At 42.3% G+C, this 25062-nt stretch overlaps 1 protein-coding gene across 1 annotated transcript in view; it reads right to left on the bottom strand.

Moving 5' to 3' along the window:
• Nucleotides 1–25062, bottom strand: part of LOC140398859 (multivesicular body subunit 12B-like) — a 181587-nt gene that overhangs the window by 56501 nt on the left and 100024 nt on the right. The window contains exons 7-8 of the mRNA XM_072487800.1: nt 5136–5191; nt 907–966 (exon numbers count right to left, since the gene is read on the bottom strand). Coding sequence (XP_072343901.1) covers nt 907–966; nt 5136–5191 — 116 coding nt within the window. The remainder of the gene's footprint in view (nt 1–906; nt 967–5135; nt 5192–25062) is intronic.

The following is a 25062-nucleotide window of genomic DNA, read 5'->3' as shown; positions in this document are numbered from 1 at the left end:
ATAAAAGGAAGACAGAAAAGAAGTTCATGCTCCTGGAGATAGATAGGATCCAACTCATTGACTGTCCTTTTGTAAGAAAATTTCAGCAACCGTTTGTTCCGAATGGAGTGTCATTATATTCAGTTTTTAAAATATAATTATATGGGCATTTGATGCTTTAGAATGAATGCCACTGCATTCATTATAGCTTTAAAATGTACCATGGTGTGCTTCATGTCCACCAATCTCCTTTTGGCTCGCAGCTCTGGAGATATGGTACAGGACAACCCGACCTGTGCATCTGTAAAGCATTTGGTGTTGCGGACACCAAAGTATCTGCAAAGAGGTTGGATGAGTTTCAGTGATCTAGTTACCGTCCATCGAGATAGAACATCTTTTTCTGGCCCTGAATTGAAAAATTTATTTGGGGGATATCTACAGCTCAAGCTTAGTTTGTGCTTGTAAAAGATCAAGTTTGCCACGCATCAGTAAAAGTGTCTTCCAGTGAAAAAGTTGTCATGAACAACCCTTTTGCTCAGTTTGCAGCAGATGCCACACATCAGTAAACAACATCAACAATCGTTATTCTTAACAGTCACAGTGAAAGACCCATGATCCAATGGTAAGACTCTGCAAACAGAGGAAATATAGGACTAGCTATTTTTACAACACAGACGCGTTGGCAAAGTTACCAGTCCACCAGACATAGTGCAGTAAAAAGATAAATATAAATAGGGAAATGTGCGACTGGACAACGGTCAAGAGTGTGACTGACAACGGAATTGGTTCAAAAGAACATTAGTGGGTGAACGCACATTGGTGAGTGAACACCTTAACAAGTGGTTTACCCCCGACTGGTTGATGTCCCTTTTCATTATGTGTAAATATTAATTTATATTTCCAGGTGATTTAGAAATAAATACTTACTTCTCTTTCTATTTCAGCCAACGATTTGATTGTTATGTCCATTAACTCAACTGGTTGCACCTGAAATCAAATTCAAAGATCAAAACTGAGGTGTTAACAAAATCCAAGGCAACTCCCAAGAACATAAAATTATAGCTAACATTAATTTTGATAAATCACCGCTATCAAACAAAGGTTATTTGACAGACTAAAACCTATGATTACAACCAATCATTTTATGCATGGATGCATATCCTTTGAGGATTAATGACTAAGTTTCTCACAGTTTTCTTTTCAAAAAGTCTTACTTATTTTACTCATCCTTAAACGCTAATCTAAAATTTTACTTTACAAATCAATTAGATGAGATACTTCTCTAGAGTGCTGTGTTCTGCTCAATACCATCTAGATTTGCATTTGCTTAGCATCCTAGATAGAGGAGCATCCCAAAATAATTCACAGAGGGGAAAAAAAGGGCTCAAATGTTTGGGGAGATAGGAGAATCAAACAGAAGCTAGGTAAAAGCGTGGGTTTTCAGAAAATTTAAAACAAGATGCGAGATTGAGAGTTTGTGATTGTACTAGAGAGGCTGCAGAAGGGATTCACCAGGAGATTGCCTGGGCTGGAGCATTTCAGCTATGAAGAGAAGCTGGTTAGGCTGCAGTTGTTTTCCTCAAGAGTAGAGAAGACTGAGGGGGGAAACTTGATTGAGGTGTACAAAATTATGAGGGACATAGATAAGGTAGATAGGAAGAAACCTTTCCCCTTGGTAGAGGGTTCAACAACCAGGAAGCATAGACGTATGGTAAGAGGCAGGAGATTTAGAGGGGATTTGAGGAAAAACGTTTTCACCCAGAGGGTGGTGGGAATCTGGAATTCACGGATGGTAAAGGCAGGAACTCTCACAACATTTAAGAAGCACTTAGCTGAGCACTTGAAACACCATAGCATACAAGATAACAGACCATGAGCTGGGATTAGATAGGTGCTTGATGGCTGTCGCAGGTGCAATGGGCCGCGTGGCCGCTTTCTGTACTGTAAAGCTCTATGACCAGGAACTTTAGGGAGGGAATACAAGAGCATACAGCTAAAAAGGGCTCAATCCAAAACTGTGAGGCTCTTTAACGGATGGAGGAAGGAAGAGTTGAGTAAACGCTCAGAATCAGAGGGTTGGAAGACAGGGCAGAAAATGTGAGGTTGGAGGAAATCGCAAAGATTTGAGGTGACAGTTTGGAGTGATTTGATTTGAGGGTTAAGATTCTAAATTATCTACGTGGGGAGAGAGGAGGTCAGTAAAGGACGAAGGGTGTATAGAACCAAGAGCAAAGGCAAGTTGTGGGCAGAAGAAATTTGGTTGAGTTGAGAGTGCGACATTTGAAAATTCAGAGGCTGGTGAACAAGGTGAAAAATAAACGAGAACCTACAGTTGACAAAAGTTTGGATAAGAGTTTTGGCAGCAGTGGGGTAAGAACAGAAGAAATAGGAGCAGGATTGGACCATATGCCCCTCGAGTCTGCTCTGCAATTCAGTATGATTTTGGCTGACTTTGTCTCAACTCCACTTTCCTGTCTGTGTCCACGAAGTAGGGATACTGGCCAATGTTGCAAAGGTGCAAATAAATGGACTTGCTGGCAAAGATATGTTAAGTTTTTATTTGTTCGTGGGATGTGCAAGGCCAGCACTTATTGCCCATCTCCAATTGTCCTCGAGAAGGTGGTGGCGAGCCCCATCGTGAACCGCTGCTGTCCATGTGGTGTAGGTGCTGCTAGGACGGAGGTTTTGACCAGGATGCTAACATTGGTCAATATCTGGTTCAGCTTGAGTGAGATGGGGGGCTGGAATCAGCAATGAGGGAGGTTGGTGTGGGGGGAATGGAGTCAGCAATGAGGAAGCTGAAAACATTGGCTTGGTCTTTGTGACATTTCATTGGAGGAAATTCAGTTTCACACAGAACTGTGCATCCAACAGGCACTCGAGAACGATCTGTGGCATGAAGGAAAATAGTGAAGAGAGGTTTTGCCAACAAAAATATGGAAGTAGAGCCTGTGCCTAGACATGTTGTCGCTTAGAGTAGCATGTAGATGTGAAAGAAAAGGGGGACAGAATGGACTTTAGGAGAGCAATGCGAGGGCAGTACTTCAATTATGTATTTCATTAGATCCCCAAGCACCATTTGGAAACTTCTCTTTATGGTATTTCAAAGCAATTAAATTAATTGTGCTTAAGCTTGAATTTACAAGTAACTTGGCATCTCCAAAGTAAATACATTGAATTACTAAGATACTTTCGGATCCTATTGACAGTTATACTGCTAAGTGATAGACATTGAAACATGAAAGCATTTCAAATACATACCATCTTCAGCCCCTCAAACAAGTTACAGCATTTACTGTTTAGCTGATAATACATTTTCTCCAAAGAAATTGATTGCAAATACATTTTCTGTCCCATTACAAATTCTCCCAAGATAGGGATAAACTGTTCCCACTCATGTAAGGATTGAGAACAAGAGGGCACAGATTTACAGTATTTTGCAAATGAAGCAAAAGTGATGCAAGGAAAAAGCTTTTTCATGCAGTGAGAAGTTACGGTCTGGAATGCACTTCCTGGGAGTGTGGTGGCGGCAAGTTCAATCAAAGCATTCAAAAGGAAAATAGACTGTTATCTGAAAAGGAAGACTCTGCAGGGCTATGGAGAGAAGGCAGGGAAATGAAACTAAGTAAACTGCTCATTCAGAGAACAGATGCAGAGACAATGGGATGAATGGCCTCCTTCTGTACTTCAGGTGATTCTTATCTATGCATTCAATATAAAAGTGTACAGAGTGATGAAGCCAAACGCCAAGAAATAACGGTTATGAGTTATAATCTTTCACAATGTTAGATTAAAATTGTGCAAAAATAAATCAAGTGGATTTTTAGATATGCCACAATTATATGAAAGAAAAGGTGAAATGTGAAGAAAAGCACCTTGGGGTGCGTGCTAGAAAATGCCTGCATACACTGTGTCCAACTCCCCCACATTGACAGAGGTCACAGCAATCACAAGTCTCTCTCATCTGGCACCAGACCATCTCATTGCTTTTTTTGAAGATGTGACCTTTACACCGTTAGTAAAATAATTTATTGCTCAATGGAAACCGCTTCAAGAGTGGAGACTATTTTATGGTCTAAAATATCTGCACTCTGAAGATTTCAAAACCAGTAAATAGGCTGTTATAAATTCTTAGTTTTCAGTGTTCCCTGTCCAAAGCTTTGCATGTGCCACCCATGATTTTCAATCCATTCATTTTCATAATACATCAGCAGGACAGGCTCATAATTAGGCACCTTGAGACATTAACTTTATAACAGAATAATACTGAGGTTGGATAATATTTAGCAAAAGAATACAATGGCATTTAATGTTTTCAACAAACTATAAGAAGAATTTAGATGAGCACTTGAAACGCCACAGTATAAACCTCAACCCACCAAGTGCTGGAAAATGGAATTACAATAGAAAGGCGTTTGATGGCCTGTATCGTCATGATGGGCTGACGGGCCTCTTTTTGTGCTATAAAACGCAAAGATACAAAAATGTAGTAACATCTTTAAAATGATTCCCATCTCTATAGATCCTAGAATAATTAAAATGAAGCCGTAATTTAAACTGAAATATCACTCAACACATTTGTCTTATGCTACCACCATCTTAATAACTCAATTTGTTGTCTCAATCTTCCCTACTGTTAATATCACTTTTCACTTGGTGTTGATTTTGTTAATTTTTTTTTAAGCAATATTTGTTACTCTGGCACCCAGCAGAGATACAGCTGCTGTTTAATTAAGATTTAGTGCACTCTCAAACACTCCCAACTAGATTTGGTAAACAGTACGGAATAAGCCACTGGACAGCAGCCATTTTACGTACATGGCAAAGCTGATCCACTCAAAAGTCACAAACATATTTGACAAAGGGGCAGCACAAAATTAAAACTTTCTGCTTTACGGCCTTTGCAATTGATTCAGTGTTTAAGTGAAGGTAATGGATGGCAACTTCCTGCTCTAAATGCAGTAGCTCCAATGTGGCTATCCCACTGCATAAAAAGCATGTATCCTTTAATAAAGTCATACTTCAAAATTCTCATATATTACAGCATATGTCTGTAAGTGGTTTTTAGTAAATGGTGAAAATTAAAACTTGAGTTTGTAATTTGTCTCACAGCTTTGAAAGAGGAAGAGTGTTTTTAATCAATGATAAACACTTACAACTTTAACTGCACTGGAGAATTTCTCCGAAATCGTGAACGGCACACCATCCATTGCTGAAATAGACACAAAAAGGTAGTTAATTCTTAATGATGCGTGATTAAGGTCTTGTATTTGAGACTGGCTGAGCGCAGGTCTGTATTGAAATAAGTTAAGTCACAGAAAAAGCATCTCTAATTTAAATATATTGAGCCATCAGATATTTCATCAAAACACACAACCAATGACTGCTTCCACCACACCTAAAAGGGGGTAATTTATTATATCGCAGGGGGAGATGGTGGCATAATTATATTGTCACTGACCTAGTAATCCAGAGACCAGGGCAATGTTCTGGAGTTCTGGGTTCAAATTCCATCACGGCAGACAGTGAAATTTGAATTCAAGAAAAACCATCTGAAATTAAAAATCTAATGATGGTCACAAAACCATTGTGAATTGTCATTAACACCCACCTGGTTCACTAATGCTCTTTAGGTAAGGAAATCTGTCGTCTTTACCTGGACTGGCCTACACGTGAATCCAGTCACAGCAATTGACTCTTAAATGCCCTCAGAAATGGCTCAGCAAGTGAGTCAGCTCAAGGGCAATTAGGGATGTGCTTTAAATGCTGGCCTAGTCTGCGATGTCCACATCCCATGAATGAAAACCCCAATTTTAAAAATATTAGATTTTTACTAGTTCAAGTCTCTGTTCATAGATTTAAACATTTTTAAAAAAATGACAGAATGGTTAGGTTGACGTTTTTTTTATTTTTTAAAAAGGGTCATTTCTAGTTGTTCAAATCAAATCAGATACAGGCCATTTGCAGACAATAATCAAATGTGGAGTTGCAGCTTATACAGCAGCATGATCCATGTATTATCCAAATGTTAAGCTGTTGGTGCAACTTCTACAATATTGCAACAATGAAACACCAGGGGCCCCGATTCTCCACTCCCACGCCGGTTGGGAGAACCGCCTGGGCCGCCAAAATATCCGGGGACGCCGGTCCGACGCCCTCCCGCAATTCTCCCAAGCGGCGGGAACGGCCCGGTCGAGTTTCGCGGGCCGCAGGCCGGAGACACCGAAAATGGCAATTCTCCGGCACCCCCGCTATTCTGAGGCCCGGATGGGCCGAGCGGCCAGGCCAAAACGGCGGGTTCCCCCCGGCGCCGTCCACACCTGGTCGCTGCAGTCGTGGGCGGTGCGTGAACGCTGGGAGGGGCGGCGGCCTGTGGGGGGGCGAGGGGGGATCCTGCACCGGGCTTCACCTGGAATGTGGGGTGGCCCGCGATCGGTGCCCACCGATCGTCGGGCCGTCCTCTCTGAAGGAGGACCTCCTTCCTTCTGCGGCCCCGCAAGATCCGTCCCCATCTTCTTCCGGGGCGGGCTTAGAGAGGACAGCAACCACGCATGCGCGTGTTGGCGCCGGATAACCCGCGCATGCGCGGATGACGTCCGTTATGCGGCGCCCTCCGCGTCATCTATGCGGCGCCGCTTTTACGCGGGCGACAAGGCCTGGCGCGTGTAGATGACGCGGCCCCGATACTGGCCCATTGTCAGGGCCTGAAGCGGTCGGGACCGGGGCCGTTCCGCGCCGTTGTGAACCTCGACGACGTTCACGACGGTGCGGCCACTTCGGCGTGGGAGTGGAGAATCGCGCCCCATATTTCAAGAGATTTATAATTTGCCAAGTCACTCCAAAGTAGATAGAAACTATGTTTGTAAGGATTATAAATTTTATAGCACTTTTAAAAAAATAATTTAAAAATCACTTTTTCAAATATTGCTTCTTAACCTTTCTGTCCTTTCCCTCTGGAATCCTCATAAACGAAAGCATGATATGCCAAAACATTTATTAATTAATAAGGTCAAATGACAAAGAAAACAATTGAAAGTGCCATGATCTTGATAGGTGGACAAGAGCCATAGATCTCAAGTAATGCAAGTCCTATCAAAAAATTAATGATGCTACTGTAGAACAATGTATTAAGAGACCACCTGCATATGACACTTATCCCTCAAGCACTCATTAGCCAGGAATTTAATAAGAATTATTGGGAAATGGCCAAACTTTTAGATGGCTAGCATGAAAGCTTTCATTAATGATTTATGAGTTTATTGAGTTTCCCCCAAAAAGATTTTTATGGCATGAATGACTAAATGTCCCAGAATTTCATATTGAACAACAGAGCTGGGTGTCTGCAACTATCCAAAACAACTTAGTTCTAATATTAGGCTTCTATTTACAGAAAAAGCACCATGACCCAATGTGCAAGATGGATGGTGAATTTCTCAATCTCTCCAACTTGAAGTGTCGCTCATTGGCTTCCTCCATCCATAATCGTGAATTGGATCAGTTCAATAATTTCAGCTTTTTATATAATTCATGTTAAATATTTTGCTTAGAAGCCTCATTCTACGATCTTTACCACACTGCTACTTATGTTATTTCTACAACCTACCAGTTAACTTTAAGACTAGCAACTGTCCAAAATGGAAGATATTTTGTTCTTTCAGTTAAACATTTGTAAGGAACTGTCCAACTGAAAATTTCCACTTCACTGAAATGCCTGATCTGTTGTCATCACAAAAGTTTACTCACTTAATTCTAACAAGAGCAAAATCACACTGCCAAATGCACACCTGGACAACAGGCTCACTGCGTTTTGAATATTCTGCTTAGTAGAGTATAAGGCAGGTATTGGCCAACCCATGCCAAGGGTAGCACTGCGAACAAGACGATCATCCAGCCTGAGCAGCCAAAGTCACAGACCGGCTTTAAAACAAATTGGAACCAGAGAGTTCCAATTTTTAAAAAGCTGGTCTGTCAGTGTCAATTTCACGGAATTGGTGCGCTGCTGCTTCTAACCTTTGGGCAGCAGTGTGGCTCCAATTTTGTTTCTGAAAAGCCAGCCAGAAAGCTGGAGCTGCCCAAAGGTCAGCAGCTGCATGACACCAGTCAGGAGAGCACCCTTGGCTGAAAAAATGTAGGTGAAATCGCTGCAATTTTAGAACCAATCAGATGCTGTGTGTGTGTATCCAAATATGAATTGGATATTGGAAAAATCAGCAAGGAATAGCAAGGGACCACACTTAACTGGTAAGATGATAGTAATTATACATTGAAGCCTTATAAATGTTAAAATGTGTTACTAGCACAAGTAACCTCAAATTAGAGTGAATAAATGAAGACTCAACATGCCATTTCGGCAGGTTGCTGACCCCTGCTGTAAGGTATAGCTGAATAAAGTTAAACTTCATTAAAATATATTGCTAGGTAATACAGCATTTGGATTTAACCAATTTTACGGAAGTGGAACTGGGGGCAACAGAGAGCCACACTAAGGATACAACGGAAGAGTTTACATTATGAAAAAGTATTCAAAATAACATTAGTTATCGGAATTTATTTTCTACAGTGCAGTAACTTGATCCATTTTATCCTGCAAAAAACAATGATATTAAATGTTGACTTGAATATGTGAAAAGTCGGTGAACCAGTAAACAGGACAAAATAATATAGTGATAAAGTAAAAGTTTTTAACGATTGGGACTTATCCAGCAGAATTCTGCTTGCACTTGTAATTATTTTAGTAAAGCACTAATACATGGTGCATTACAGTTAGTTCATTCACCTAGCACAAAGGATGAAAATAAGGACATGCCACAGGCTCGCCACTTTAATTAGCATTCTACCAAACAAATGAGCTTCAACACAGCTGTAATTAAACAGGGCTGTAATTAAGTATATGCCCTTTATCATAATGATCATGGTTAAAAATGGCAAGTAGCATGAAACTGTATTATTAATCCTGTAACCTCACACTGAAATGAGTGTACATAGAAATCAGCAAGTCAAGGCTGTCAAATTTTAACAGTCTTTGTTGATGAAAAAAAAACATACATTTAGAGATAGTTCATTGCGCCTTGATCAACAAATTCAGCAACTTGAACTTTTCAAAATTCATGTACAAAATTCAAGTCTGCAGGAAACTCTTTAATGGCTTTTTAAAAAACTTGAATTGGCACTATGGAGGGGAACTATTTATTTTAACCAGTTCAGAAGTGCAGACAAAAATATGAACAGAGTATTTTTATCCGAAGTTACCTTCCATTCAGATGGCTGCCCTTTCTACTGGTTGGCAGCATAACTGATTGTGTAAAACATCATAGAGAGCGGTAGAAGGTTGGTGCATTACCAAGACGCTCCATAGAGCACATTCATCTATCTGCAAGCAGGTGATTAGTATGGAAGAATACATGAACATCACCCACACACGATGCTCTCATACATTTGAGTACTGGAGTCAATTATATGGTTCCATTTAACATGACAGGAAATGTACTGAGGTAACCTTTCCAGTTTCAGAATTCTTAGTGAAGAGGATACAGCACAAATTCACCAGAACGATGCCAGGACTTAAAGGGTTAAATTGGAATGACAGGTTGCATAAATTAGCTTGCATTCCATTCCATTTAGAAGGTTGAAATCAAGGTGTTTACAATGACAAAACACTTTGATTAGTTAAGTACAGTTATACTGGTAGGGAAATTCCAGGGCACTAAAATTCAAGCTTGAATACTTAGTGGGGAATTCTCTCCTCCAAAAAACTCTGGATGAAGGGTCAATTGAAATTTCCAAAACTGAGTGTCAGGTTTTGGTTAATTAAGGAGGTCGAGGGGCATGTAGAGAAAGCAGATAAAAATAGCTGAGGTACAAACACCCATAAATTGACTGAATAGTGAAACAGACTTGAGGGGCTGAATGGTTTACTTGCATCCCAATACTTTTGAAGAAATAAGTGAATCAGTGGGAAATGCCTATAATCCACACTACTCTGACTGCAATAAGGTAAAGATAAAACAGCAAACAGCATTATATGCATAATAGAAAATATCAACATTTCAAGGCAACTGCTCTGGTGATGTGCAAGTATTACTTAAATGCAGCGTGACAACCCCTCCAAAAAGGAACAATAGTTCTTTGGGGTTACTTAAATCATCAATAACTATAGCTTAGAAGGCAGGGATGGAGGAATGGAAGAATATCTGTTTTGGAAGATTAAGCTTGTTAGGACCAACACAATATTAAATCTGGAAACATGAAGTCCAGAACTTTGATTAGCTCCCATCACTAGTTTCCTTTACCATAATATTTTTAACAGCAGCACAACATTTGCATTTGCTTGCTCACACTTGTGGCATTGGACATTAACAGCATAAAGTACATTCACAGTTCAAAAGTTTTATGTGCAGAATGTTTCTATTTTTCTGCCTTGCATTATTCAATTACAGTAAATGCTTCAATGGTGGGGAAGTCCAAAACTATGGGTCCTAAAAGTAATAATAGTGGTTAGATGTTGCTGCCACTGAGTGATTGATGTGAATATCATGGGTCCATTTAATGGGAAACCAGGTAAATACATGACAGAGAAAGAAATTAAAGAATATGCTTATTGGATCAGATGAAGTAGGATGTGAGAAGGCTCAACTGGAGCATAAACACTAGTCCAGAGCAGTTGGGCTAAATGACCCATCATCTGTCTCTTGTGTTGTGCAAAATTTATTTAATCATATATAACATTTAATAATAAATTGTAGCCGGGGGATCGGAGTGAAATAAACATTATAACCAAGTACTAAAAATCATTTTAGCTTCAAATTTAGAAATTATTTCCCCAAATTATGCTAAACAGAAATCCAATATTGCTAATCATATGTTGTTCATCATATAACAAGTTCTTTAAATATATAGTCCTGCCAATATTGTTATCTTTTACCTTTTTAACAATTTGGACAAACTAGTTTGCCCAACCACTCAATATAAATGCAGCTAGAAAAATGCAAACATGCCTCACTGAGCTATTAATTGTTTTCCAAGCCAGCCTTAATTTCAAATGGCGTAAAGCTCTGTTACACTACTTTAAACGTGATTACTGAACATTGTAAACAATGAAAAGCAATGTGTTTTCCATTATTTAATTTAAAATGATGCAGTGTAAAATTATAGTCATGAATGATGGAAGCAAAGAACAGACTCAGCAAAGCTACTTTTGGATCATTGCTTTATTAATGGTAATGTCAGTAAAATGAAAAATGCTAACATTGTCATGTTTAGCTACCAGGTGTAGATGAATTGCTTCTTCAGTACTCAGAGGGTTATAATTCCACACAGCACTGAACACTTCTATTGTTGTACACAGAGAGAAATTCTACACATCGACTGAAGGATTTCAAGTGCAATGCGTCACAAATTCCTGCACTCAGTCTCTCGTGCAATGAAGTGCAAAATACATGGTTGTCATCGAAAAGTTAGAACCTATTAGCTTTTTGAGCTTTGGGCAGAATTCTCATCTACAGTCGTGCGATCATTTACTGTTTTTTTTGGCCTGTAGAGGGTCATAGATCTGTATATTTACAGCATTTCATTAAAATAAATATAAACAGCTTTATTAACATCAGTACTGTTTGTAAAAACAATGTTGTGCTTTGAAGTCTTTAAAATTTGACCTTTTCTTCTTCCTAAATAAAGGCACTGGTATTGCAAAGGACATTGGTCCTAAAATTAATTTTTGAGATATTACAGTATGAATGTTTGATCTGTTAGTTTGAAATTCCCCTCTGCACTATTTTAATAGAGGTATAATCAGTTCAACACAAATGGGTTAATGCCTCTGTTAAAATAGCAGAGACGATTATTTCAGACAAACGCATTAAACACTCATATGCTGGTTTCCTACAGTGTAATTTCAGGGTCAAAGTTTTAAGTAGCCACTTACTGCACAATTTCTGACATAGAATTTGAACCCTGCATTCTCACTAATCTGGCTCATTCTTTACATTACCTTTAATGAACATATACTTGATTGGTTTATCAAGTAAAAGGCTCTTTTCACTAACAGAGTTCAGTGAAATAATGGTTTACCATGCCACTTTTAAAAAAAAAACACAATTGTTAATTTTGAAAGTCAACTATAGAATGATACTGCAAGATGGAATGCCTTCTAAATGAGGCAATACATTATGCAATGTTTTCAGTCAAATTGAAATTCAGCACATAAGCCACCTATTAATATTTTTTAGCCTAACTGTATAATAAAACAGTGAAACCTGCTTTAAATGGAATGAAAGGTGCAAGTGTTTAATACAGCTTGTATCATTCATAGAGTATGATTGAAACATAAAAATTCACCACAGGTCATCCAGTGCAACAAATACCCAGCCTCCAGCAACTGAACTGCAAATCAGGACAAGACAAAACAATGATTGTGCCCACAAATATTTTTTGAATAAAATCTATATTTAAAACTTGTGGGGAAACTTATGGGTGATGAACATTAGTTCGTAAATCACACAAAATTCCTAGTGAGCATGACTTTAGATTAATATCCTTGCATTTTGATTACAGTAAACTGCTTCTGATACCAATCCTACTGCAATCAGCGGCAATCTAATTAAACTGTTTTTTAAAAAAAGGCATTACTTCAGTAATCTAAAAAAAAAACGACTGAGTTTATTGATTGGAGCTTTCTAAACACAAAAGTATAATAACAGGCAGTTTACTTAGCATCAACAACCCTACTTGTTTAATAGCTCCAGGAGTCCCAAATTGAAATTAGTTTATGTACTGCATCCTGCCACTTTGCATATAAAAATTAAGCCCCTTGAAATTACACGGGCTAATTAGTTAAAACCATATCAGAGAACCAGTTTATTATTTTTTTCTTCTCGCTGCTACCCATTGGACCTGCAGCACAATGCTGTGTGTAGAAGTTATCAAGGCCCATGAGGGGAGCTGCTGCTCCCCAACCCAATAGATTGCTGTGACATGACAAATAAGCTCTGGCCTGACAGCAGCTCCAAGACATATTGTAGTTTATTTTGTCGTTTGGGCTTGCCATCTGTGCCATTCCAACTGAGGCCGTCTTTATACACGGCTCCAAGTGCCTTACGGAAGTCCGTGGTCCCTGAATAGCTCCATAGCCAAAGCTAGTCATTAGTCAAATTGTCTAATGAGAGAGAATAAAAATTGCCCCCTATCCTGACAGGAAAAAATTTGGTGTTGCTGAAGTTTGTGACCCGTGGTAGGAGAACTGATGATAGGAAGGTTCTATTTTCAGATTAGTTTAATGACTTCTGCTCCTTATGATAATAATATGGTGCCGTGGACATGTATCTTTTGTACAGGGATGATAATGTACAACTAACCAGCACAATACTATGTAATCAATTCAAGAAATACAAAAGGAGAAAATAATTTATGCTGCACTTCAGCCCTGCACTTGAAAGTGAAAAAATGCAGTCCCCGTGAGCAAAATGAGTATTAAAAAGTTTGACGTAAATTAAATCTTGGCAGGACTGGCTTAAATACTGCCTTTTTGATGATTATTTAAGTGTCTCATAGAAATCCCTACAGTGCAGAAGGTGGCCATTCAACCCATCAAGTCTGCACCAACTCTCCGAAAGAGCACCCTAACCAGGCTCCTGCCTTATCCTTGCAACCCCGTAACACCACTAACTTGCACATCCCTGGACATTAAGGGGCAATTTAGCCTGGCCAATCCACCTAACCTGCACATCTTTGGACTGTGGGAGCAAACCGGAGGAAACCCAGGCATACGCAGGGAGACGGTACAAACTCCACACAGACAGTCACCCAAGGATCGTCTCGAAACGCACATCCTTAACAATTGATCATTTCTAAAATCTACAGTTGCTGGATGGCAAATCAGCTTGTCTTGCCATTTAGTCACACATTTAAATCAACATTTATGTTCAAAATTTCCAGGTGGAAATTAAACAAGATATTACATCTCATCAACAGAAAGATTATATAAACCCATGGTTTTGAAAATACTGGGAGACAGCACTAGTTTGGAGTGTACTGTGCAGGCAATTGTACAGTCATTTGGATTAAAGCAGATTCTATAGCAAAGAAAAAGAATCTATGATCTTTAATACAGAGATTGATCTGCAACAGGGCTTCAGATCCCAACTGTAAAGACCAATTACTTGCCTCCCAAATTCATAGAGTGTGTTCAGAATCATAAAATTTACAGTGCAGAAGGAGGCCATTTGGCCCATCGAGTCCGCACCAACCCTTGGAAAGAGCATCCTACTCAAGCCCACACCTCCACCCTATCCCTTGTAGCCAGTTAAAATGGCTAACTCCCGATTTAGAATGGCTAACTCCCGATTTAAAATGGCGAACGACAAAGGCTGATGGGAAAGACAGGACACAAACGAGCAACATTATTTGGCGACATCCTGACGGGACTCGATCTAGAAGTGGAAAACCACTCCGGGAGAACCCAGAATTTGAATTAGAGATCTAATTGGAAACAGAAAACCACAAGCGTTCAAGCAGTTCTGATCAATACTCATGAATTCGGAAGTGTGTGTATGCATGCGTAACTAACAGGGCGATAAGGTAAAACTGATAGATTTTTGTTGCGTCAAAACTGTCGGAAGTTTGTATTTCGGAAAGTAGCGAAAGCCGTACCTGTATTTACAGCACCGCCTTAGCTGCCCTGTTTCAAATTTAAAAGAAGCATTCGGATAGGAAAGATGGCAATGCAGCACCTAATGAACCCCGAGGAATTTGCGGTCGCAGCGACCAGCAGCAGTAGAGTGGGACAATGTCCCATTTGGGAGGAAGAGATCAGGAAATATCTCAAAGGGAAAGGATGGCCCCTTTGGAATGAATTCTGTGATAACGAGGAATCAGGTCCCGGGAGTATTAGGACATACTTGGGAGAACCCCAGCGAGATCCACAAAAAGAGCTTAGGGAAAGCTCGCAAGCCGATGGCAATCGTGTCCTGCTTGGCACAATTGCGAGGCACAGAGGAGGTCGTTTGGACGCTCCGGAAAGAAGTTGAGGGCATACATCGGATGAGTAAGGTCGATGTAAGCAAGGTAGAAAAGGAGAATTTAGACTTGAGAAGGAAATTGGCAGCAAAAGACGGAGAGGTGGATGACGCCAAAAGGGCTCACCAGTCTTGTCTGGCGCACTTGAGCAGCTTCCAGTCTCAATACGAAAAGGCCTATCAGGACACGCAACGTGCAGTCCTGGTACGAGAAGAAACGGAAAAACAGTTAGAGGCATTACAAAAACAGTGTAGTGACCTCAAGGCAGCATTGAGAGCACTCCATGCTGCCACCACAGAACAAAGACAAAGCACATTAGATCACGCAAAGTGCCGGAAGCAGATTGCAGAGCTGCAATCACTGCTTTCTGTTCAAAAAGGTTTTCAGGAAACCTTTGGAGAAAGATTAGATCAGGAAGACGGCCATGATTGGGAAGAATTGAATGAAAATAGCGCAGAGATATGTTCAGGGAACATGTGCGCAGGGAAAGCCACAAAAGAGAAAAGCGCCCCAACCCCCCACACAGCAGATAGTTCAAGCTCCAATGAACCCAGTAACCACCCACATCGGACGATGCGGAATTTCTATATTCCACCCCCTTAACAGTGACCCAATTACGGGACGCATGCAATAAGATCACACCGTTCCTCCCCACCTCAGACCCCCACCATTTCTTTGCCACAGTTAAACATCAGGCGACCATGTACTGCCTGGATGAGCGAGAGCATATAAAGCTCACCGTTTTAAGTTTAGACACTTCAGTAGCAGCAGCCCTTCCCGACCCACAGAATGTAGGAGGAGGCACCCTTGCAGAAATGCATACCGCGATCCTGGATGCGATCGGGTATAACCGGGGCGACCCCGTAGATGGCCTCAACAAATGTAGGCAAAAGAAATCCGAACACCCCACAGCTTTTGCTGGACGCCTGCGGATTCACTTTGCAGCAGTCTTTGGAGACTTAGACCGTGCCCATTTGTCCCCAGACAACATGGCCAAATGGACCCGCACCCTTATCTCCTATGCCACAGAAACAGGACAGAAAGCTTGCGCGAGTTATGATCCCTCAGAGGAGGCCCATAACGCGAAGTGGGTAGTGAAAAGATTGTCCCGCACTTGGGAACAATCTGTTCAAAGTAAACCCTCAGTTAAGAATACTGAGGAAAAGCAGGCCGGCGCAGATATGCAGGCAGTAAAGACAACACACCACGACCCCGCATGGGTGAATGAGGGAAAGAACAACCCCCCACCCAAGTCACAGAACTGTTACAACTGCAGACAGTTGGGACACTTCGCAAGAGAGTGCAATGCCCCTAAAAAGCCACAGAGAGCCCAGCAGACGGGCACTCTGAGTAAGAAGAAGACAGAGCCCATTCATAGCGTTAGCGCCCGTTCAGATCAGACAGACTTGACCGGAACGGACTGACGGTGTACGGGCTCCCCCAGTTGGGTCTGCGACACCTCAACATAGGAGAGTACGTGAACAAAATTAGCGCCGGAGGCGAATTTTGGTTCAACCCGACCACGCTTAGTACGGACAAGCAGCTTAGGGCAGTTCTGCAAAAGAACAGGGCAGCATTCGCGACCCACAAGCACGACTGTGGACGGATGACTGGCTCTGTACAAGTAACAGGACCTGACCCTAGACCCCCAAAACAGTACGGATTTCCCCAAGAGGCAGAGGGAGAAATCTCCAAGGTAATAGAAAGCTTACTAGAGCAGGGCGTACTTAGATCAGTAGCCTCCACTAATAATGTCCCGATTTGGCCAGTGAGAAAGCCCGATGGATCATGGCGACTGACCATCGATTACCGGGAATTCAACAAAATCACCCCCGCAGCAGCCCCCACAGTAGCAACAAGTCCCGCGACCATGCTCAAGCAGGGACTCAATTCCCGATTCTTTATGGTTTTGGACGTCAGTAATGGATTCTGGTCCATTCCATTGGCAAAGGAATGCCAGTACAAATTTGCCTTCACCTTTAACGCACAGCAGTACACGTGGACATGCCTGCCACAAGGATTCCACAACTCCCCCTCCATTTTCCACCGACAGCTGGCAAATGGTTTAGCCAAATTTTCTCGCCCCGAATGTCTGGTACAGTATTGTAGACAACCTACTACAGCAGACAGAGACCAAGGAAGAGCACATTGAGCTTCTGTCCGAACTCCTGGAAGTATTACACTCAATCGGTGGTAAAGTCAACCCCAAAAAGGCCCAGATTTTGGAAGAAAAGGTGATATATTTGGGAACAGTTATCACGCACGGTAAACACGAGATCGAGCATAAAGGGATTGACTCGATTGCTAAATTGCCCCTTCCCCAGAACGTTTCAGCCCTCCGGTCGTTTTTAGGACTGGTTGGCTACTGCCGAAACCACATTGACTGTTTCGCCAGCAAGGCAGCACCCCTCTCGGACCTCCTAAAGAAAGGAGCCCCCTGGGAATGGCTTCCGCAGCATACGGATGCTGTGGACTCTTTCAAACAGGCACTCATAGCAGCCCCCGCACTACAAGTTTCAGACCCGCTTTCCCCTTACGTCATAGAGGTAGCGACCACAGACCGCACCCTTTCAGCCGTGCTCCTCCAGGAACGGCACGATCAATTAAGGCCCGTAACTTTTGGACACACCCCAAAAGCGCACCAGTGAGTGCGGTTCAGGTCTCACAGACAAAGATCGAGGATCTAGTGGAGGCCCAGAAGCAGGACACCAATCTCAAGGAGATTGTAAAGGGAAAATATCCAGCTCCCTATGAGAGGTTTAGAAATGCACTGACCACACATGACGGTGTGGTGTTAAAAGACACCCTTTATGTGGTTCCTGAGCAGGACAGGAATCAACTGATTTGTTTGTTCCATGACGGTCATGGACATCAGGGAATCGATCCCACTACAGCCCATCTCAAGCAGCTTTGTTGGTGGCCGAATTTAAAGGAAGATATAAACCATTACATAGAAAATTGTCTTATCTGCACCCAGAATAATCCGGACAGATATGCCAAAAAGGCCCAACTCAGCCACACCCGACCTGTTAATGGCCACTGGACTAACCTCCAGATCGATTTTATAGGACCATTGTCCCCTTGCAGGAATGGCTATAAATATGTACTTGTGGTAATTGACACATTTACAAAATGGGTGGAAGCATTCCCAGCCCGCACAAACACTGCAAAAATCACAGCCAAGATTTTGACCCACCACATCTTTACAAGATGGGGACTCCCCCGCAGAACGTCCTCACGATATTTGGCATCACCCAAAAATTCCACATAGCATACCACCCACAGTCGAGTGGTATCGTGGAGCGCATGAATCGGACCCTAAAATCCACCCTCAGAAAAATGGTCCAGCAGAACACCACCACTTGGGACTCAGTTCTCCCTTTTGCGCTGATGTTTATACGTAACACAATTTCTACTTCCACAGGTTACACCCCACACACCCTCATGACCGGACGCCCCATAAAAAGCACAGAATATTTGTTAGGTTTGGACTTGACCAGCCCCGAAGTGATGGCCCTCACACATGAGAAAGCAGTAGAACAATTAGTGGAAAATGTTAAAACGGCTCAGCTAGCAGCCACAGTAAAATTGGGCACCAGAAAGAAACAGAGGAAGGCTTGTTTCGACAAGTCAGTGCATGCGACTGAGTACAGTATAGGACAGCAAGTTATGCTCTCTGTATATAACCCCAGCACATTCCTGTCACCAAAATACTCGGGTCCGTATTCCATTGCGGACAAAGTAAGCCTTTCCGTTTATAAAATAAAGTACCCCAATGGTAAGACTGCGTGGTTTCATATAAACCAGCTGAAGGCATATGGCACAGTCGAACCACGCACACCACGCCATGCTCGACGCAGCACACCACACCCCGCCCACAGCCAACGTAACCCTACCAACCCCCACCACGTCCAGCCCAGCCATGGACTCGACCTCGACTCCGCCCCCAAAATATACACTCCGCCCCAGAATGCCCACAGACTGCAGCAGCAGAGACAGCGACTGTGACTCGGATGATAGCCACAGCACGCCTCCCTACTATCCCCATGCAACAGGACCCACACCCAGCGATTCCGACTACGATCCAAGTGATCCCTTCATGATCACTTTCCTAAATAAACCCCACCACCGACCACCAAACCACACTGACGACCCAGATTTTGTCCCCACACACCTAGACACCAATTACTGGCACCGAGATAACTCGTTCAGACTAATCCGCAACGACGAGAGCAACCCCACCTCACACCATGCAGCCCTATCAGCCCTGATACACTCAAGAGTTTGGCACCCGGGAGAAGAGGACAACCTTGGGTCTGAATCCCAAACCGAGAACCCCTTTGCGACCCTGTTCGCAACCGAGAACGGAGGTGTCCAGGTGATGTTTTAAAAGGAACCGCTTGGGAGAAGTGTTATCCTTTCTGATGGAACCTGCAGAATGTTTTATGTTGTTTGTAAGTTTGTTAAATGTTGTATGTCCGACAGGAGAATTTGTTCTCACTGCCCCACGCCAATTCGGCCGAAACCTCTGAGGACTTGCCTACAGAGACTCACTGTTGCCTGACACTAGTTCAGCAGAAACCTCTGAGGACTTGTCTGTAGAGACTGGTTAAGGAACCCGATGCCAGTTCGTAACTGCCCTTCTGGTTCGAAGGAAAGAACCACCACGATGACTACATTTTTTGCCCGTTCTTGTCAGCTGCTCAGGCAGTGGAGAAACGGATTGGGACCCGCCCTGCCTGGGAGCCCCCCTCTGGTCTACTACGCTCGGGTAGGAAAGACACGGCATTTGTAGCAGTCCTACCCGGGGACTCCATCCAAATCGTACCCGACGCGGCCCATACGCACCTCATTTTGGCACTTTCAGTTCAAAAAGTTTTTTTTTTTTTAGGTAACCTTTAGGTTGCCAACCACATGCTATTTACATCCTGAAACATTCAGATGATAAATTGCACAGTCTGCGAAACGGCTTGCACTGGTTCATTATTGGGAAGTGTGTCTTGTCCTAAAATTCGATTTTTTTTTTTTTAAATGAGGGAGTCACACATAGTGACCAATTATAAAGGGAGTAATTGGCACTAAAGGACAGACAGACTATCGTACAAGATGTTAAACCAAGATAGTTACAGACACTATGCTTATTTCCACAGAACTCCAGAAGCTCCAGGACCGAAGAGAAGAAAGAAAAGGAAAGAGAAGACCCATGAGGACTTCCTTCATATGGATCAGCACCATGATTATGGACATTTGGTTGCGCGTGAACACGAACCCCATGACTTCAAGCCCCCCAGCCGTTAATGTTTCACTTCCCTGCAGTACCCAGAGCCCAGTCACCAGCGACACCACATCATCATGGTGTGCCAGGTTTATAACCTGGTACTCCCTTGTCCTATGTAATAGAAACTTTACTAGCATTAGCGATACTCTGCTGCATTGTGCAGACTATGCGGAAATGGAGAAGGAGAGCCTACCGCGCTTGCACCCCGGTATATAGGATCAGGTCCCCTATGTTTGGATACGACCAGACCCCCGACCCCCGCGATCTATAATAAAGTGCATTCACTTGCGTTTATTGTAAATAAAGAAATGTAAAGAACTGTTCATGAGCAAATTGTATGATCCTGAGCTTGACTTCCAAGCCAGGAAAGACTGTGTATGAAATGCTATGATTTTGTTGTATGATTGAGGAAGGTAGGATGATGAAATGTTTAAGTGAGTGTAGTGTATTAAGAATAGTTAGAGGTTCCCAGTTTATTGTTTTGTAATGCATGTGCCTGTTTGACATAGCGCCCTTAGAATTGTTAGTTAAAATTTTTTTGCATAGCTATGGTCAGTGCAGAGGCCATGAAGGAAGTGTCCCCCCCAGGTCAGGGAATGGAAAGCAACATAGTTATGTGATCCTTCACGCTTCGCGTTAGGATCTCAAGGAGAGTTTGTAGCCAGTTAAAATGGCTAACGCCCGATTTAGAATGGCTAACTCCCGATTTAAAATGTCGAACGGCAAAGGCTGATGGGAAAGTCAGCCAACAGGACACAAACGAGCAGCTGCAGGTTGAGTGTGTATATACCTCTGGAAAGGCCAGACAAAATCGATATCAGCAACCATCAGCATAACAAAACACCAGCCACCTGCATATTAATGAGCAATCCCCAGGAACAATGAGCAACATTTAGACATATAAAGCCAAACCAGACTCCGTGGCGCCAGCAGAAGCCTACACAATGGGAGATGAATGACCACCTCAAGACCGCCCATCGATCAGGGAACCGCTCCAGCATTGGAGAAAATTGAACCAGTGATTGGGACAAAGTCCAATCACTTGGAACCAGGTACAGGGTCCGCCCCGAAAGGCGGGAAGCCCCTGGGGACTATAAGAATCAAGCCCAAGTTCAAATCGGCCCTCTGCTTCTCTTCTGGACCGGGTCACTCAGCAACGCGAACCAACCCTTGACAGTGACCGGTCCAGCCACCGCTGATATCCAGTAAGTCTTACTTCAACGCTCGCTACGAGATAGGCGCTCCTAGCTACCAATCTGTACCAACTTCGAATCCCGCAGGCTCAGAACATGAACGAAAGGCCATCGTTTCCCTGACCTGGTGGGCCAGTTCCAAGTTAAGTATTTGCCTGTTAGTCGTAGAAGTAGCTTAGACGCAGAATTTATACATGAGTAGTGATTACTGTGTATAATAAATGTGCTTTGATTTAAATCTTACTAAGTGGTGTATTGGATTATTGATCATTACTCGGACTTGAACCACGTGGCGGTATCAGAAAGATACCTGGCGACTCAAGAGCAAAGGTGATAAAACAGAGCAATTAAACTAAGGCAAAAGTTAGCAACACCCTGTAATCCAGTAACTCCACTTAACCTTTTTGGACACTAAGGGCAATTTAGCGTGACCAATCCACCTAACCTATGTTTGATGCTTGGATTTTGGTGCACTCCTTCTGCTGTTTGCACTTGGCCTCCAGCTGGACGTGCTGGAGGCGTTCAAAATGGTCGGTACCTTCACAGATGTTTGTTCTTCAGTTTGGGTTGTCTCGAGCAAGAGATTTCCACAAATCAGTGGGAATGCTGCTTTTTTTCAGGCTTTAAGGATGTCCCTGAAATGTTTCCTCTGCCCTCCTGGTAACCGCTTGCCGTGACAAAGCTCAGTGTAGAGATTTTGTTTTGAGAGTTTTGTGTCAGGCATGCGGATGATGTGGCCTACCCAATGTACCTAATTGACCACAACCAATGCCCCGATGCTTGGAATGTTGTGCTGAGAGAGAACATTGATATTGGAGCTCCTAACCTGCTGTTGAATTTGCAGAGGCGTCGCTAGTGATGTTTCGCCAGATTTTAAGGTGTCTGCTGTACGTTGTCCATGTCTCGGACGCATACAGGAGGGCAGGTAGCACTCTAGCCCTGCAGGCTATGATCTTGGTGCCGGGTTTGAGGTCTTGTCATAAAACACAATTTTCTCACATGGTTGAAGGATGTGCTGGCACACTGGAGGCGATGTTGAGTTTCATCGTTGTTGTCCACCTTCGCTGAGAAGAGGTTCTCGGTTATGAGACGTTATCCAATGGTTCGCCGTCGATCCTGAGTGTTGGATGGGGGTGGGGGAAAGCAGTGGTGCGCAGCGGGAGTAAGCTAGTAGAGGACCTTTGTCTTCCAATTGCTTAGCCTAAGGCCTATTCTTTCCACGCTTTAATGAATGAGACACAATAGTTTGGAGCTCAGCCTCCCAAGTGCACACAAACACAAGTGTCTTCAACATACTGCATTTCGATGACAGAAGTTGGGGTAATCTTGATCCTGGAATGAAGGCATCGTAGGTTGAGTAGTTACTCTCTCCTCCTGTGCAATCCCTCCACCCCAGTAGGGAGCATCATGAAGATAGGGTGGAGTGTTGCAGCGATGGAAGATGGAAGAACGTTGATGTCATGACACAGACTTGTTTGGCTCCAGTTTTCACTAGTATTGGATCGGTGAGAGATGTATTGGTAAGGATTAAGGCTTGAATGTCATCGTGCAGCAGGCAGAGGATGGTGACGAATTTCTGCAGGAGCCAAATTTGAGAAGAATGTTCCACAGTTCCTCCCGGTTGACAGGTGTTTGCAAGATCAAAGATGGCGATGAATAGTGTATGATGTATGTAATTTTAGTTGTAGTCCAAGTATAGCTAGAATGACACTTCCTTTCCCCCATTAGTTTTATTTTAGATTTTCTATATTTTTAAAAATAAATTTACAGTATCCAATTATTTTTTCCCCCCCAATTAAGGGGTAATTTAGCATGGTCTATTCACCTACCCTGCGCATCTTTGGATTGTGAGGGTGAGACCCACTCAAGCATGGGGAGAATGCGCAAACTCCACATGGACAGTGACCAGGGACGGGATTGAACCCGAGTCCTCAGCACCATGAGGCAGCAGTGCTAACCATTGTACCACGATGCCACCCACAGATTTTCTATATTGAACAATTGGGGGGGGGAACTTTTCAGAAGTTTCGCAAGGATTTCAGTTCAGTACCATAACACACTAATTGTATATAACGGTCTGTTCAATTTCCCATTTAAGATCAAGGAGTGATCCAATCAACATGTTGAGCTATAGATTGAGAAAAAAATGCTTTTTGAAGCTTGTTACTATCACTTCACTGATGCAGCAATCACATGAAAAAACAAGCTGTACAATCCAATTAAGACTTGCATGTAGTACCAAAAAAAATCCAAATGACTAGAAGCTTCATTTCACAAAAGAACTCCAGGCAGACAAACTTTGGCACTGGACCAAATGTCAACAGTTCACCCAAACAGTCAATCACGAGAGATAGACTGAACTCCAAAGGCAAAAAACAAAGCCACATGGTGTCTTAAATACACATAAACATTTGGTACAACCACTGAAATATTTCAAACGTTAACCAATTCCATAAATGATGTAGCAACAAAATATTGCTGGGAATAAGTCTTCTGAACTCTATTTCAGGTCTTACTGTTAATAATTCGAAAGCATTTGTATGAATTAAATCAGTAAAGTTCAAAAGTCTACTTTAGACAGTTTTCCAGCTTCATACATAATTCCACATAGCATGCTGACTTCACTCTTATTCCAGACTTGTTTCAGAATTTTATCAGTCTGAATTAATAATTACGATCTTTTTGTCAAAATTTCAATTAAACTTCCGTGACTTCTTCAAGGATGTTGCAAAATAGTAATTACCAGCTCCATTTGAAAACTATAATTTTTAAAAAAGAGATTTTTCCTGTCTTTCAACTGAGTAATGACTGCCTGATTCAGATAATTCTTTTCTTCAATACCATTTGAGTGTTCCCTTCCAGATCATTACGATAGGTTAATTGGTTAAAAATTTGGCTTTCCTTTTTCAAAATTATTCTACCACTTTTTTTTTTCTGACTCTGCGACCTTCAAAATTCAGCCACTCACCAACATAGTTTATGAACAAGTTGCACATTATCAACTCCTTTTTACTTCTGGCTTCTCCATCTTCAGATGTTATCCACCTCAAGTTTTGACTGTTTTTTCAAAAACACATATTTCCATTTAATTCTGCTCTTTGAATGTTGTTCATTCCTCTTCCTCGAATCATCTGGGAAGAGAGTAGGCAGCACCAGTCTCATAGGATTTTGTGTCTCAAATGTGGCGAGTTATTACTGTGTTCCGTTCCAATGCATTACTATCCATTTATAATTGAAAAAAATGCCCGCCTGCTATCCACTTATGATTGAAAAAAATGTCCTATGTTTGCTAACTCTCAAAAAACAAGCTAGTCTCTATCTCATCAACAGGGGTGCATATGATACCTGAAGTTTGTTTTAACCTGCGGCGCGCACGGTGAACCATCACTCCATTCCCACATTAACTTTTCAAGTCTAAAGCATATCGGAGATAGCTAAACGTTTGTTAAGCAAAGACATCAAGAGATATGGGCCAAAGGCAGGTATATTGAGTTAGGCCGCAGATCAGCCATGATCTCAGTGGATGGTGGAGCAGGCTCGAGCGGCTGAATGGCCTAATTCAGTTCCTATGCTCCTATGGATTTGTTTAGATTCACTATATAT

This window comes from Scyliorhinus torazame, chromosome 22 (assembly GCF_047496885.1).
Source record: "Scyliorhinus torazame isolate Kashiwa2021f chromosome 22, sScyTor2.1, whole genome shotgun sequence".
NCBI classification, from domain to species: Eukaryota; Metazoa; Chordata; class Chondrichthyes; order Carcharhiniformes; family Scyliorhinidae; genus Scyliorhinus; species Scyliorhinus torazame.
Note: the sequence above shows the minus strand (reverse complement) of the source record. Positions and strands in the feature narration are given on the sequence as shown.